Source organism: Vespa velutina, chromosome 13 (assembly GCF_912470025.1).
Source record: "Vespa velutina chromosome 13, iVesVel2.1, whole genome shotgun sequence".
NCBI lineage: Eukaryota > Metazoa > Arthropoda > Insecta > Hymenoptera > Vespidae > Vespa > Vespa velutina.
The window spans coordinates 4,702,627-4,717,292 of NC_062200.1; the positions used below are offsets into that span (position 1 = coordinate 4,702,627).

The 14,666-nt window shown below is 27.8% G+C and overlaps 1 protein-coding gene across 3 annotated transcripts in view; it reads left to right on the forward strand.

Annotated features, from left to right (window-relative positions):
* The first annotated feature begins 80 nt into the window (after window positions 1-80).
* LOC124953798 (uridine phosphorylase 1) overlaps window positions 81-14,666 on the forward strand; it is an 18,739-nt gene continuing 4,153 nt past the window's right edge. For 2 of the 3 annotated variants that reach the window (XM_047505709.1, XM_047505710.1), the window contains exons 1-2: window positions 9,855-10,167; window positions 14,274-14,397. In XM_047505709.1, the coding sequence (XP_047361665.1) occupies window positions 10,034-10,167; window positions 14,274-14,397 (258 nt within the window). In that variant the 5' untranslated portion in view covers window positions 9,855-10,033. Of the gene's footprint in view, window positions 586-9,854; window positions 10,168-14,273; window positions 14,398-14,666 lie in introns of those variants that run through there. The other variant, XM_047505711.1, reaches the window with a different exon arrangement.

A 14,666-nucleotide genomic window follows, 5' to 3' on the forward strand; every position in this document is an offset into this window, starting at 1 on the left:
AAAAGATGTCCAAAAGAAGTGAGAAAAATGGAGAAAAGAAAACAGGATAGAACAGACAGAAGAACAGTTACTTGGATAAAATGAAAAAGAATGAATATAATAATTCTGGTTAGACGGGTTGCGACGGTAGCGCCGTATCGCGGTGGGATTCTCAAAATGTTTGGAATTAGTGTTAAATTCGTCGGCCGTAGGTTCACGGTAAGGGGTAGTGAAAAGATAAAAGGGGAAAGGAAGAGAAGGGAATAGAACAGAGAAAGAGAGAGAAATTGGAATGTAGCGCGCGCGCGCGCGTGCGTGTGTCTTGCTTTGCTTGAGAGGGATAGAGAGATAGAATCGAGTAATAAGGGAAGGAAATAGCGGAAAAGCGCATGCGTTTAGACACGTCGTGTCGAACCGCGACGATCTTTCGCGAGTATAGTCCTGCGGAGGATCGGAAGGACTACACCCTTTAGCGTGATCGCGAGACGGTGAATTTGATCGAATCTAATATTTTGTTCGCTCTCGTTTAACTTCATCATCGAACAGACGACGAACAATCGACATCGTAAAGATGAGTCTCCTGTTAGAAGACGAAGAAATCGACGAGTAAGTTATTTTCTTTCACTTTTATCGATCTCTGATTTTTTTTTCTTGTTTTTTTTTTTTTTTTTTTTTTTTTTTTTTTTTTTTTTTTATATTGACAGATTATATCTCTCTTAAGATACAATCTCGTTTTTCTTTCTTTTTCACTTTTTTCTTTTATTATTTATTTATTTTTTCTTTTTATCTTTTTTTCTTTTTTGTTTCTTTTTTTCCCATTTTTTCCAGTGGCTTGTGCTCTCGTCGAGGGGTTGTATGAGAAGGGTTGGGTCACGACGTTTTATACCCCTCTCGTTCTCTATCTTTGTCTTCGTTTTCTTCCTCCTTTTCCTCTTTTTCTTCTTCTCCTTCTTCTTCTTTTTATATCTTCTTTTTTCTCTCTTTTTGTTTCATTGTCACTGAAGGACCTTTTGTTCATTTCCTTCGAAAGACATGGGCCCTTATCTATCAATTGACTTTTCACATTCTCTCTCTGTCTCTCTCTCTCCCTCTCTCTCTCTCTCTCTCTCTCTCTCTCTCTCTCTCTCTCTCTCTCTCTCTCTCTCTACGATACGCGCTACTTTTGATATGGCCGTGGAAAGACATACGGATTCATGTTGTTGTTAGACATTCTCTTTCTTTGTAATGTATGAAAAGTACGCGCAATTTTTGTCTTTTTCTTTTTTTGGTTAAAAAATTTCTTCGATTTTACTCGACTCCTCCTCTTTTTCTAAGAACTCTGTAACCATTTTTCGTACTTCTCGTAATCGTTGGTATTCGAAACGAAACTGACCCATTCTCCTTTTCTTTTCTTCCTCATTTTTTCTTTCTCTTTTTTTATTATTTTTTCTTTCTCTTTTTTTATTTTTTTTTTTTATTTCTCATCGTCGTTGATATTCGAAACGAAGCTGAACTATTCTCTTTTCTTTTCTTCTTCATTTTTTCTTTCTCTTTTTTTTTTTTTTATTTTTTTTTTATTTCTCGTCGTCGTTGATATTCAAAACGAAGCTGGCTCATTCCTTTTTTTCTCCCTCCTCTCCAACCCTTCCTCTTTTTTTCTTTGAATAAAATTAAATAAAAATGTGATTACGCGGTTTAATATGTCCTAAGGTGATCTAAATATCAGCAAAGAAACGTGATATGTCGATTTTCTTGCGTATGTAAGTTTTAAAATGCCAAATTGCGATTTCTTGCGATTTCTTGCGATTTCTGCGTATAATAAGTTTTAAAATGGCGAAAATCGATGTCCCAAATAAGTCCCAATTGTACGGCCATTTCAAGTACGCGATTGCGACCAATCCGAGACAAATTTCTTTCTATTTCCATCTTAAATTATGCTCTTAGAATTTTGTACTTTTTTTCTTTCTATTTTTTTCGAAGTCAACCTTTTTGTCAAAGAATAAAATTAATATTCCGACGTGATATTTAAGAAAAAAGAAAAAGAAGGGCTCAAGTTTACAGATACGTTTCGATTACTTCATTAATTTCAATTTAGCTGTAGCTTTAATTCTAGCTCTGTCTCTCTCTCTCTCTCTCTCTTTCTCTCTCTCTTTCTCTCTCTCTCTCTCTAACACTTGTTGAGTTTCTTCAATGATCGTTCTCACTAAATTCACGTATACTGCCTCTCTTCGCGAACGGATCTAATGAAACCGAGCTCTTCCCGTGGTCTTTCAATATCGAAACCAACACTTGTTCATATACATACATATAGATATACGATATGTCTGTACATATGTATCTATGGATATTACGATATATATAAAACTTATCTTATCTTTTTCGTTTTCCAATATAGAATTGGTACATGGGCACGTCAGATAAATATTTTCGTGTACTGATCGATTTTGTTTAGATGACATACAATACGGAGAACTTGGAATCGATCGGAGAATTTCTTCCTACGTTTCCTTCCCCTTATTGTTAGTTCGTCGTTTCACAATGATTAGAGAGAGAGAGAGAGAGAGAGAGAGAGAGAGAGAGAGAGAGAGAGAGAGAGAGAGAGAGAGAGAGAGAAAGAGAGAGAGAAAATAAGAAAGAAATGTGAGAAGGATAAAGGAAACGTGACTCTTATCCGATTATAATGTTATAACTTTAAAAATTATTTTAGGAATTTTTAACATATCAGCTTTTTATTTATTTATTATGTAATCATAAATTTTCCAAAGTTTTGTAAAATATATATCTTAAGATTAGTGGTCTTAAGATAATAAGTATCTTAAGATTAGGTGGATATTATTATAATTATAATCATAAATTTGTACGTATTTTTTTTTTTTTTTTATTTTGGTAGAAATTTTGTAAGAAAAATAATATTGGAAATAATGGAAATATTATATTAGCGTAATAAAATTATGGGTGTGTTAAAATTTTCTATTGTATTATTAACAGTAATATATATAGTAATTTTAAAATCGTATGTATGTAATAATTATACATACATACATACGTATATATATATATATATATATATATATATATATATATATATATATATATATATAATTCAGATTTAATTATATACGCGTGATTTCAAATAATGTGAAATTAATTGAAAACAGTAATAACGTGTGTATTCGAACAGTTAAGTGAAATTTTTATATAAAGAGAGAGAGAGAGAGAGAGAAAGAGAGAGGAAGAGAGAGAGAGAAAGAGAGAGGAAGAGAGAGAGAAAGAGAAAGAGAGAGGGAGAGAGAGTTTGGGTAGAAACAAGGGATCGATGTGTTTCTATTAATACGAGTATTATAGATTTTCCGTATGTATAGTATGTGATGCAGGTACACATGTACTCACTTACATAGATATATTATGCAATTATTATTCGCATTCTCTGTTCGAACAGAATAAATTTTATTAAAAATAAATTAATTTTAATTAGCGTAAATATATTTCATTTTAATTATTTACAAATAAACTTTTTCTTCGTGTTTAATTAATATATGTCATATGTCACATGAAATTTATATTATAATTGTACTAATATAAACAATTAGTGTAAGTTACATTTATAACAAACATTAATTTTTAAATGTGAACTAACAATTTTTTGTGACGAAATATACGAAATAAAAACTTTTTAAAAATACGTGAATAAGTGAGCGCGTAAATTTCAAAGTTAGATAAAGTTTTGGTTGGATAAAATGATATAGATATTTCTGTTATAATTTTTTAATGAAACAGGACATTCAGAAAATATAGAACACATACAGATAAATGTGCGTGCTTGTGTGCGATATAGTTTCAACATTACGAAAAAGTTTTACATAAAATTATATTTATTTTTGTTAAAAGTTTCAAACTAAATAAAATTTAAATATTATCGATAATAAAATTGTGTTACATAAGTTACATTTCTAAATTACACAAAGTATTATAAACGAAGGAAAATATAGTTTCATCGAAGTTTTAAGTGGAAGGAAAAAAAGAAAAGAGAAAGAAAAAAAAAAGAAATACAGATTTATAAGAGCGTGCATGTAACTTCTTTTTACTTTTTCTTTTTCTTTTCTCTTTTCTTTCCTTTTTTTAAAGCAGATATCCATTTACACGAATGAAGAACATTAATGTAAAACATTGTCGAAACTTTCTAACTAACTATCGCGTTTTTCAAATTAACCATACTTTATAAGTTATAGACAATGTGAAACTCGTGAATCTGGAAATCGAATCGTTCTTTCGACATATTCGTTGAATATTTTTTTTTTTTATTTTCGTAAATAACGAGAATGAGAAAAAGGGCTAGAACGTGAAGATTTGTTCGTCGGGTTGTCGTCGATTCTATTTTACACGGACGGAAAGGGAAAAAGTTACGGGGTCGTTTACTCGTGTTAATGACGTGTGAAACGAGCAAGTCATATATACGTTGCCAGCAAATGGTAGATTTTCAAACGTGACGTCTTTTAAACGTTACATACACATACACACACACACACACACATATATGTACACGCACATACAAGATACTTTGATTCAACTGGAGGTTTCTCACTTTTTATCTTAAAACGTGCGTTTAAAAAATGAAAGAGTTTAAAATGATCGTTGAGATGTTCAGATATTATATTTTTTTTTCTTTTTCTTCTTCTCCTTCTTCTTCTACATCTTCTCTTTTCCGATAGTTTTTAGTGAAAGAATCTCAATGGAGATTATTAGAACAGAAAGCAACAAACGACGAAGAGAAAGAGAAAATGAGAAAAAGTAACTGTGTATATATATATATATATATATATATTACTATTTTATGTATAGCTAGAAGCTATTATATAGCTTTGTTGTTAACGGGACAAAGAATAGAAGGCCGACTGTCATCGTGAGATTCTCCTGTCACACAGTATTTTTCATTGGATTTTTGAAATGAAGGATTTAATTGCTTTTACTCGAGTCGATTTTCTCTCTCTCTCTCTCTCTCTCTATCTATCTATCTCTCTAGTCGATAATTTATAAGTATTAATAAATAACAAGTAATAATTTGTCGAATTATGTTTTGAATCTTTTTTTACATCCCCTTATTTTTCTTCATATTATTATTACTTTATTTTTTTTATACTAATTTTAGTTTACTTTTCATCTAAAAAAAGATTGCAAATGAGTTTCCACAAACGAGTGTCATATTATGTTAATAATAAATATGATACTAGGGTGGTGGAAAGGAGAAAAAAAAAAGAGAAAAAAAATAAGAAGAGAATGGATCAAACGGTATCCATCGTTCTTATGCTTGAAAATTAGGTCATAGGTCACTCGAGCCACGATGGCGCATCGGTTTCCTTAATTCCAGTGGATCAGAATGTCGTGAAATTCAAAGTATTATCAAGCTCCATTAAAGGCACGACCGACATACCTAAAAAAAAAAAAAAGAAATAAAAAAAAATGAAACAAATAAAAAAGAAGGCTTTGCATGTCATATCTCTTCGGATTTTTTTTTTCTGTCGAACGTTAGAACACAAGTAATACAGTTAACGAACTACGAGGTAATACGTAATCTAAATACATCTTTCTTTTTATTTATTTCTTTTTAATTTCTTTTTTATTTTTTTTTTTTTTATTTTTTTTGCAAAATATAAAATATCCTTTCAGAATATTTATTTGTGTAAATACGTATCTATTTCATGCTAACATTTTTAATATCATCGACATTAATTCTCACAAATTAATATTTTGTACTAAGTATAAGAAAAAAAAATTATCTTAAGAGACATTTATTACAGACATTTCTAATAAATATACATAAGTTATTTCAGCGTAGATAGTATATTTAATAATCAATATTGGAATCACGTATTAATCTTTTTGTGTTGGGTAAGATAGAAAAAAGAAAGAAAAGAGAGATTATGTAACATAATTTATTACTATATTAGTATGTTGTATTACAAACGTTCTGATAAATATATAAAATAAAGTTTTATATTTATAACAACGCTTAAACATAAGTAGCTTACGCGTATATTTGATAATTAATATTCAACGATAAATACGTAGTATACGGAATATTTTCCTATTTTCTAATGAATTTTAATTTTAATTAAATTTTCATTGTTTCAAATTAATAACTTCGTAGATTCTTTCGAGTTGTTGATAGGTAATAAAAAAATTTTAGATATCATTATTTATTTTTCGAGTGTCGATGAAAATCGACGGATAAAATGTAGATACATATTAAAAACTTTTTCTAGTAAATCGATATTTATGACAACTTTTTGAGAAGAAGAAGGAAATAAAGATCGAAACTTTAAGGGAATTTTTATTATTCTAACAAACGAGTAGTATAATAATAATAATAATAATAATAATAATAATAAAAACATTTTACTCAAGAGGAAATTCTTTTTTTTACATACTTGTTAAGTTTCATAATTTTAGGAATTTCCAGATTCACAATCTTCTATTGTGTAATAGACTTTTATCTCAAATGATGCAATAGTAACCATTACACGGACATACATGAACATATGTATTTAAATAATATGTATATGTGTATACGTTCATTTTCTTCTATTCATGAATTCATAATTCTTTTTAATTTTTTCTTAAGATGAGGATAAATGATTCGTTAAAATTTTGAAAGACCTATCGAAGAATTTTTTCTTTGGAATAGATAAATCGAGAAAATAATAAATTAAATAATCTGATAAATTTTGATTTGGTTCTAAATTATTTACTGTCGAATCACGCTCGTGACAAAGAAGTACAGTAATAAATTTTTTATCAAATATATCGTATATATATACATATGCACGTATGTGTATATGTACGTGCGTGCGCGTGTGCGCCTTTTGTATATATATATATATATATATATATATATATGTATATATGTACGTATACTTTTCTCGTTATTGTAAATGATAAAAAAATACTCATTTACTAATCTTTGTAAACATTTTTCAGGTCATGAATGTCATAAATTGAATTTTTATTCATTTTTCGTTACGGTATGATATAAAAAACAAAACATAATAACCTCTAATTTTTAGTAAAATTCTTCGAATCGTAAGAAGTGATATAAGCCTGATAATTCTTAGATACATATATATTTCTCGTTGTATTCTGCGAATTTCAAAAGATGTAAATGCCCGATTTTTAACAAAAAAATCGTTAATGATAAACAAAATTAATCTCCAATATTTATAAAAATCCTAAACGGTAAACAATACAAGTCTTCAGTCTTAGAGAAAATCTTTCAGATCCAAAATATTTGACAAAAATCGAATTCTTATTGATTATTCGATGTATGTTTTTTAGGATAAATGATGGAAAAAAGAAAAAAAGAAAATTATGATCTCCAATTTATACCCATACAAAAATCTTTCGAATGATTTCGAATATTTATTAATATTTATTCGAAATCATTCGAAATAATATATTCGAATAAATGTAACTACATCACGTTTGGAATAGATTATAAACAACGTAGAAGGAAGTTTGCAAGATCATATTCGTTGTGCTTCGCGAAGCACGTTGTAAAGTCAGAAATAAAAGAAAAAAAAGAAAAAATAAATAAATAAAAAAAAAAAAAAAATAAAAGAAAAAAAAAATAAAAAGGAAAGTAGAAGAGCGTGTGCAATTTCTTTCACAAGATATATACGATAATCGTAGATGTTATCAGAAAAAAGAAATTCTATAGAATTTGCTCGTTTATCGAACAATATTTTTTACGATTTCGAGAGTCGATTTAATCGAAGATAATAAAATTGATTATTAAGATCCTCAGGAACGATCGATATATATTAAAATATGCTAGAAAAACACGAAAAATTTCTAATTCACGAGACGTCTTCTCGTACTTGTATTTACTGGTCTCATATAAGAGATTGATAGATAAATAGATAGATAGATAGATAGATAGATAGATAAATAGATAGATAGATAGATAAATCGATAGATAGATAGATAGATAGATAGATAGATAGATAGATAGAGATAGATAGAGATAGATAGAGATAGATAGAGAGAGAGAGAGAGAGAGAGAGAGAGAGAGAGAGAGAGAGAGAGAGAGAGAGAGAGAGAGAGACTAGTTTTGAATCGATGTTCAATTTACTTGCCACTCACTTCAACTCACTTTGCCATTTATGGTGGTGTATCACTATCCGGATTCAGTTCAAAAAAACTGTGAAATATCCTTTCTTACTTTTTCTCTCTCGAGAATACTGTTGGGAGCAATGTAGTCCCGTAAATACGAGGAAAAATGTCGGTTGTAAAGAAATAGAATGAAAGGAAGAAAGGGAGAGAGAGAAAGGAAGAGAGAAAAAGGGAGAGAGAGAGAGAGAGAGAGAGAGAGAGAAATTTTTTGAATATATAAAACGAGATCTTGGAAACCTCTCCAATCGATCTACCTACATATATCTTTTTTCTACGATGTCGTTGGCTGGCATATTTGATACATAATTTTCTTTTAGAGTTATTGCTAGCACGTGAACAAAATTCATATCATTTATTGAGCATATGGGATCGTAAAAGAAGATGGAATAAATTTAACGAAGTATAGGAAAAACGTTCTTTCTTTTTTCTTCCTCTTTTTTACTGTTCTTTCCTATTTTTAATTCTCATTTATTTAATTATTATTATGGGAGAAAAAAAAAGAAGAAGAAAAATTTATATTTAATATTATACATCAATATTTCTTATTACGTTATAATGAAATTATCAAATAGATCTTTTTTTTTTCGATAAGGAAATGTAATAAAAAATGTGATAAATTTCTTGTAAATACTCACATATGGTTGTGAACTGATACGAAACGAGAATTTTTCGTCCCATTTTATGGGAGGGAACGCGCGAGAAGAAAAGTTTGTTTTAAGTGCTTGACGTCTTTTATCGGTTTACTTTTAAAACTATGAAATGATATAGAAAATAAGATAAAGAGAAAAACAGAGATAGAGAAAGAAAGAAAAAACTTTAGAAACTCCGCAAATTTTCTTCTGTCCCTCTTTCTCTCTCTCTCTCTCTCTCTCTCTCTCTCTCTCTCTCTCTCTCTCTTCATCTATCTCTTTTTGTCTCCTTTCGAACTGGATCTTTACTAGGCCGTAAAGATCGATTTGTCCTGGGAAATTCTTCAAACCGTCAAAAGCAAATCCAATCGGCGATTCGTGTGTTCCAAGGATAGCAAAAAGCGATGGCCCGTGATAGATCCTTCAAAATTGATTCGGATTAAATTTTCATTTGAACTAACAGATACTACAATGAATGAATTTTAAAATTGTTGAAAGTAAATTCAAGAATCATTTGATTTTCATAATTGGAATTAGAATGAGTTGATTCGCGTTTATATGATAATTATGACAAAATTTCTAATATCTGATCTATCGATCGAGTCGAGAGAAAAAAAGGATACGTTATCTCATATCTAATCGAAAAGAAAAACAATCAATCCACAGATCAATAACAAGTCATATTATTCTTAAGAGTACAATAAGGATGATTATATTTATATATATATGTATATATACATACACATATATGTGATATATATGTGTTGTATATATATATGTTATATAGTATATACGTAATATATATAAGTCTATATGTATATATCTAGATACTTGTATGCATATGTGAAACGTAACGTAATGATAACGCAACAGACAAGAGAGGCGATACATTTCTAATGCATGAATTTGTTTCAGTAAAAAACATTTTGCGTTCTTGTATGTACCCGTATTGTATATACATATATGTGTGTGTGTGTATATATATGTATGTTTTATGTTCATACACATAGTATATATATATATATGCAAAACGTATATATATATATATATAAAAACGTATATGTATAGAAAATGTCTGCTGGCAGCGAATCGACAGTATCAGAAGAGAGGTCTGTATGTGCCAGTATCGTTGATAGTGGTGGGAAAGACGGGAGAAGTATAAAGGTTCCCTTCAAAGCGTAGAAGAATATATTCCAAGATTATTCCCGAACGGACGGACCGCGTACCGGTTTTTAGTTCTGATAGGAAAAGAAGACAAAATTGAAAAAAAAACTTACAAGATGCCTACTTGTACCTGTGAAAAAAATTTGAAAGACGGAGAAGAGAATGATCACGAGTGTCAGTTGAATTCATCTGAGGATAAACAAAGTAACGATAATGACGAATTTGATTATCCAAACAACAGTGCTGTTAGGTAGGGTCATTATAGTAGTTTTTTTTTTATTTTCATATATATATACATATATGTATATATATATGAATACTTTTGTATTATTAGGGGGACCGGAAAGTAATGTCGTTTCTGCGCATGTCGATATTTGATTAAAAATAAAAACTTGTTAAAAATTTATTCGTTTGAATTTAATTTAAGAAAGCGACATTACTTTCCGGTCCCCATAATATATATATATATATAATACAAAAAAAAAAAATATATATATATATATATAAACACACAGACATATACATATACAGTGGCTATTTTTTCTTTTCTGCATATTTATATTGTACTTCCAATCAAAATTATATCTAGTAAAAAATTGCTTCTATGCATCGTTTATATACTTCGTATAGACCGTCCATTCTTTTTTTTGAATATTTATATTATATTTGGAATCAAAATTATATCAAGTAAAAATTTGCTACTATGCATTGTTTACAAAATAATTAGTATCGTAGCGACTGATTACAATCACATTATGCTCTAATTCATACTCCATGCTATACAGATACATTATTTACTAATTAAACAGTCGTTTATTTTGATTTTGATTGAAGATCAATAATCTTATTTGACGTAATCGGCTTTGAAATATTACGTAGTATGATGATCGTTTTTCAAATTGTAGCTTTGAAAAATCAAACTAACTTTAATTCTTAAGATATTGATTATTTATTATATATTATTATACGGTATATAATACCGACTTTTTATTAGATATAATTCACTATTGAATATATGAATCATTATTACATAAATATATAAAAAAAAAATTATTTAAATTAAATTAAAAAAAGAGAAAGAAACTTATCGACTTTTATAACTTAAAAATATCGAAAATAAGAAGAAACATTTTCATGCATTTTGTAACTAACTCAAAAGTGATGCAAAATTTTCTTGATGAATTTTCTTTTGAATTCAACCTGTTACAAGATATTTCCTCAGATATCTACAGACAGACATCCGTATATAAGCTGATTAATAAAAAATGAACACACACACATTCATAAATTACGAATGTTAATATTCGTAATTTATGATAATATTTGCAATTAAAAATGTTAATTATGTGTATGTGTGTGTATTCTCTCTCTCACTCTCTTTCTCTCTCTCTCTCTCTCAATGTGTGTGTGTATAATTGTACATATAGTTTATATGTATATTATTTTATATATATATATATATATATAGATGAAATCCCTACAATATGAAGAGAAAAAATTCTTAGATCAACGGATGGTGAATTATGCCCAGTAATTGATGATAAGGGGGGATATAAGGTTCATCCGGTTATATATATATATATGGACACACATATACAGAGAGGGTCAAAGGATCGATTGGTTTATATATATGTGAATATATATATTGTGCAAATATGTGTGTGCATTTATTTAATATCAGTATATGATTGTGTTGAAAATGATTACAGTTCGTCATGAAGCATCTGTATGCTTCTACGAATCAAATAAAACTTTTTTACTTACATATTCTACAGTATTTTATTTAGGAAGAAAAATATTGTTCACAGTTTTTTTTATTTTTATTTATTTATTTATTTTTTTTTTTTACGTATTCATCTTGGTGTCCTAGTTAACAATACGAGACGTACTTATTTGTCCCGTATAATTAATTTTGTATCTTTTTATTATTTTTAAAAAGTGAAGAGTTGTTAATATCGTTTAACAATGCAATAATTTTTGATAATATTCATAAATAAAAAATTTTGTGTTAACATAGAAAATGTTATGCCTATCTTATCAGTCTTTCATTTTTTTTTTATTTCTTTTATTTATTTATTTATTTTTTTTTTTTAATATAAAATCAATAACTGATTATTGGGCAAGCATTAATAAAAAAAGGTAATATTTTAAAATATATTTAATTCTTTATTTTTTTATTCTACCTAATCTTACAAATAAAGGATTTATGTATTAAAACGTTTTGTATAGTTTACTAGATGCATCATTCTCTGCAGTTATAGTCGCATGTTAATGAAAATTCCAAGTTCATCGTTATCGTGCTGAGTCACCTTTTATTCATGATTATTTATATATATGTGTATATGTGTGTGTACACATATACACACACATTTATATGTCTACACACACGACAAATATATGTTATATACATGTAAATAAAATGTATATGTACTATAAATATATTATATATATATATCTACATATATATACATACACGTATATGTTTGTGTGTGTATATATATATTATATGTATGTATTTATATATACATGTATTGCGATTTTCCTTTGAAATTGCTCCGATCGTTTTTCAATGTCGCTGAAACAGAGAGAACTCGCTCTCGAGTAATTAAAGAAGTCTCAAAACTTTTTTCCGTGACCTCGACAAAGTTAAGAGAGGCATTTAACTGTATTCTGTGATCGATATTCCGTTTGATGGAAGAATAAAAATGATTAATCGAACAAGTCTTATTCTCAAATTGATATTGAAATTTAACAAGGATTAAAATTGAACAAAAAACTTGCTTTAAAAAGAAAAAAAGAAACTCTCTTTCTCTTTTTTTCCAACGCGTTAATCAATAGCAATTTCTTTTTAAACATCTAATCATAATAATTAATTAATTGATGTTGAATTGGTGATTTATTTTTGCATAGAAATTTTATAGAAACAATCAATATTATACTACTTATTAAAAAAAAAAAAAAAAAAAAAAAAAAAAAAAAAAAAAAAAAAAAAAAAAAATTTTAGAGCAAAAATAATAGTAACAAAATAAAAAAGAACTGGAAAAATAAAAATAATTTTTTTCTTTTATAGAAAATTTAACGAAATAGTAAATAGTTATATACACATATTATATTACATATTAAACATATATTACATTACATATTAAATGTGTTTATGTGTATATAGATAAATGATAAAAAAAAAAATAGAGGCTATCATAATTTTTTAAAAATTGTTATGTATATATATATTACATATTAAATGTTATTATATTTTTTGTAACTCTACATGAGCAATGTAATGACATTTATAATATCATTTACGTTTATTGTATACACCTATTTGTTTATACGTTCTATTCGTTGTTATCTGATCTAAAGGAAAAGATTCGATGATGGAAATAAAATAGAAGAAAGAACGATAAGATAGTGTTTATTATATTTCATTAAAAATATCCGTTGAATAATCAAACGTAACGTTTGAACACGATTAGTATCTTCAGTTTCTATGGTTTCGACGATAAATTTCATTCGACGATGTCGATCAATATATCCATGGCTTGCCATAAACCTTTATTTAAATCGAAAATTAAGTTCAAGTTAATTGGATCAAAGGCACGTCCTTGGATATCAGTTTACCTTTACGATCAGAAAACTATTTATTAATTTTATTAATCAATAAAAAAAAAGAAAAGAATATTTATTTTTATCCATATTTATTTTTACTTTCATTATTTTATTTTTTGATATTTCATTTCTCTAATTATTATGAAGAAGAAGGAGAAAACAAATAAGATAAATAAAATATATACATATATTATTGTTTTGGCCAATAAATAATATCGGAATAAAAACAAATAAATAACTATTATTTTTATATCGAAAATATTTTATACTTAATATCTAAATAAACAACATTATTTTTATATTGATAATTTCGATATTACATTATCGATCTATTTAATACAATGATACTTTTTATAATATTATTTCATCATATTTATTTACATCGAAAGATAGTATAACCAATCAGACATTGTTGGCACAACTTAGCGGTATTGACTCATGAACGCATACTTTTGTAATGAAAATAGTAGCAAAATCGTAACACACACACACACACACACATGTAGACACATACACATCCATACGCAGATAGACACTCACACCCACACATACGTATATTATACATATATGCGTGTATTTGCAAATTAAGTTTAGGGATTGTCGATGTCTTATCTTTTATTCGATTTTTAACGAATACGTTGCTGGAAAGGAAAATATTAGATCATTTTCGTTTACGTTCAAATTGAAAAACGACGAAAAGAAATATAACAAACGATTGTAAAATAATGATAAAATTTGATGAATTTTCAGATACAGAGATGGTTCCGTAAGGCTGAGGAATCCAAATATCGAACTAATGGATCAAGATATATTGTATCATTTAGCACTTGGCAGTGGCTCCCATGATCTCGTGGAAATGTTTGGCGATGTTAAGGTAACATAAATTTCAACATGGTATCATACGTATATAACACAGGTATATACACACACACACACACACACACCACGTAACATTCGTTTTCTCGTATTAACTTTATACGGTTTCTTTGTCCATATATATTATACAATTAGGCTCATTTCTATGCGTGTGTGTATACGTATGTGTGCATGTATATGTTCAATGGTTTGTTTGTTTTTTTTTACTTTTTAAAAAAGAAAAAGAAAATACGATTTATTTTATAACATAATTTTATTAAATTTTCT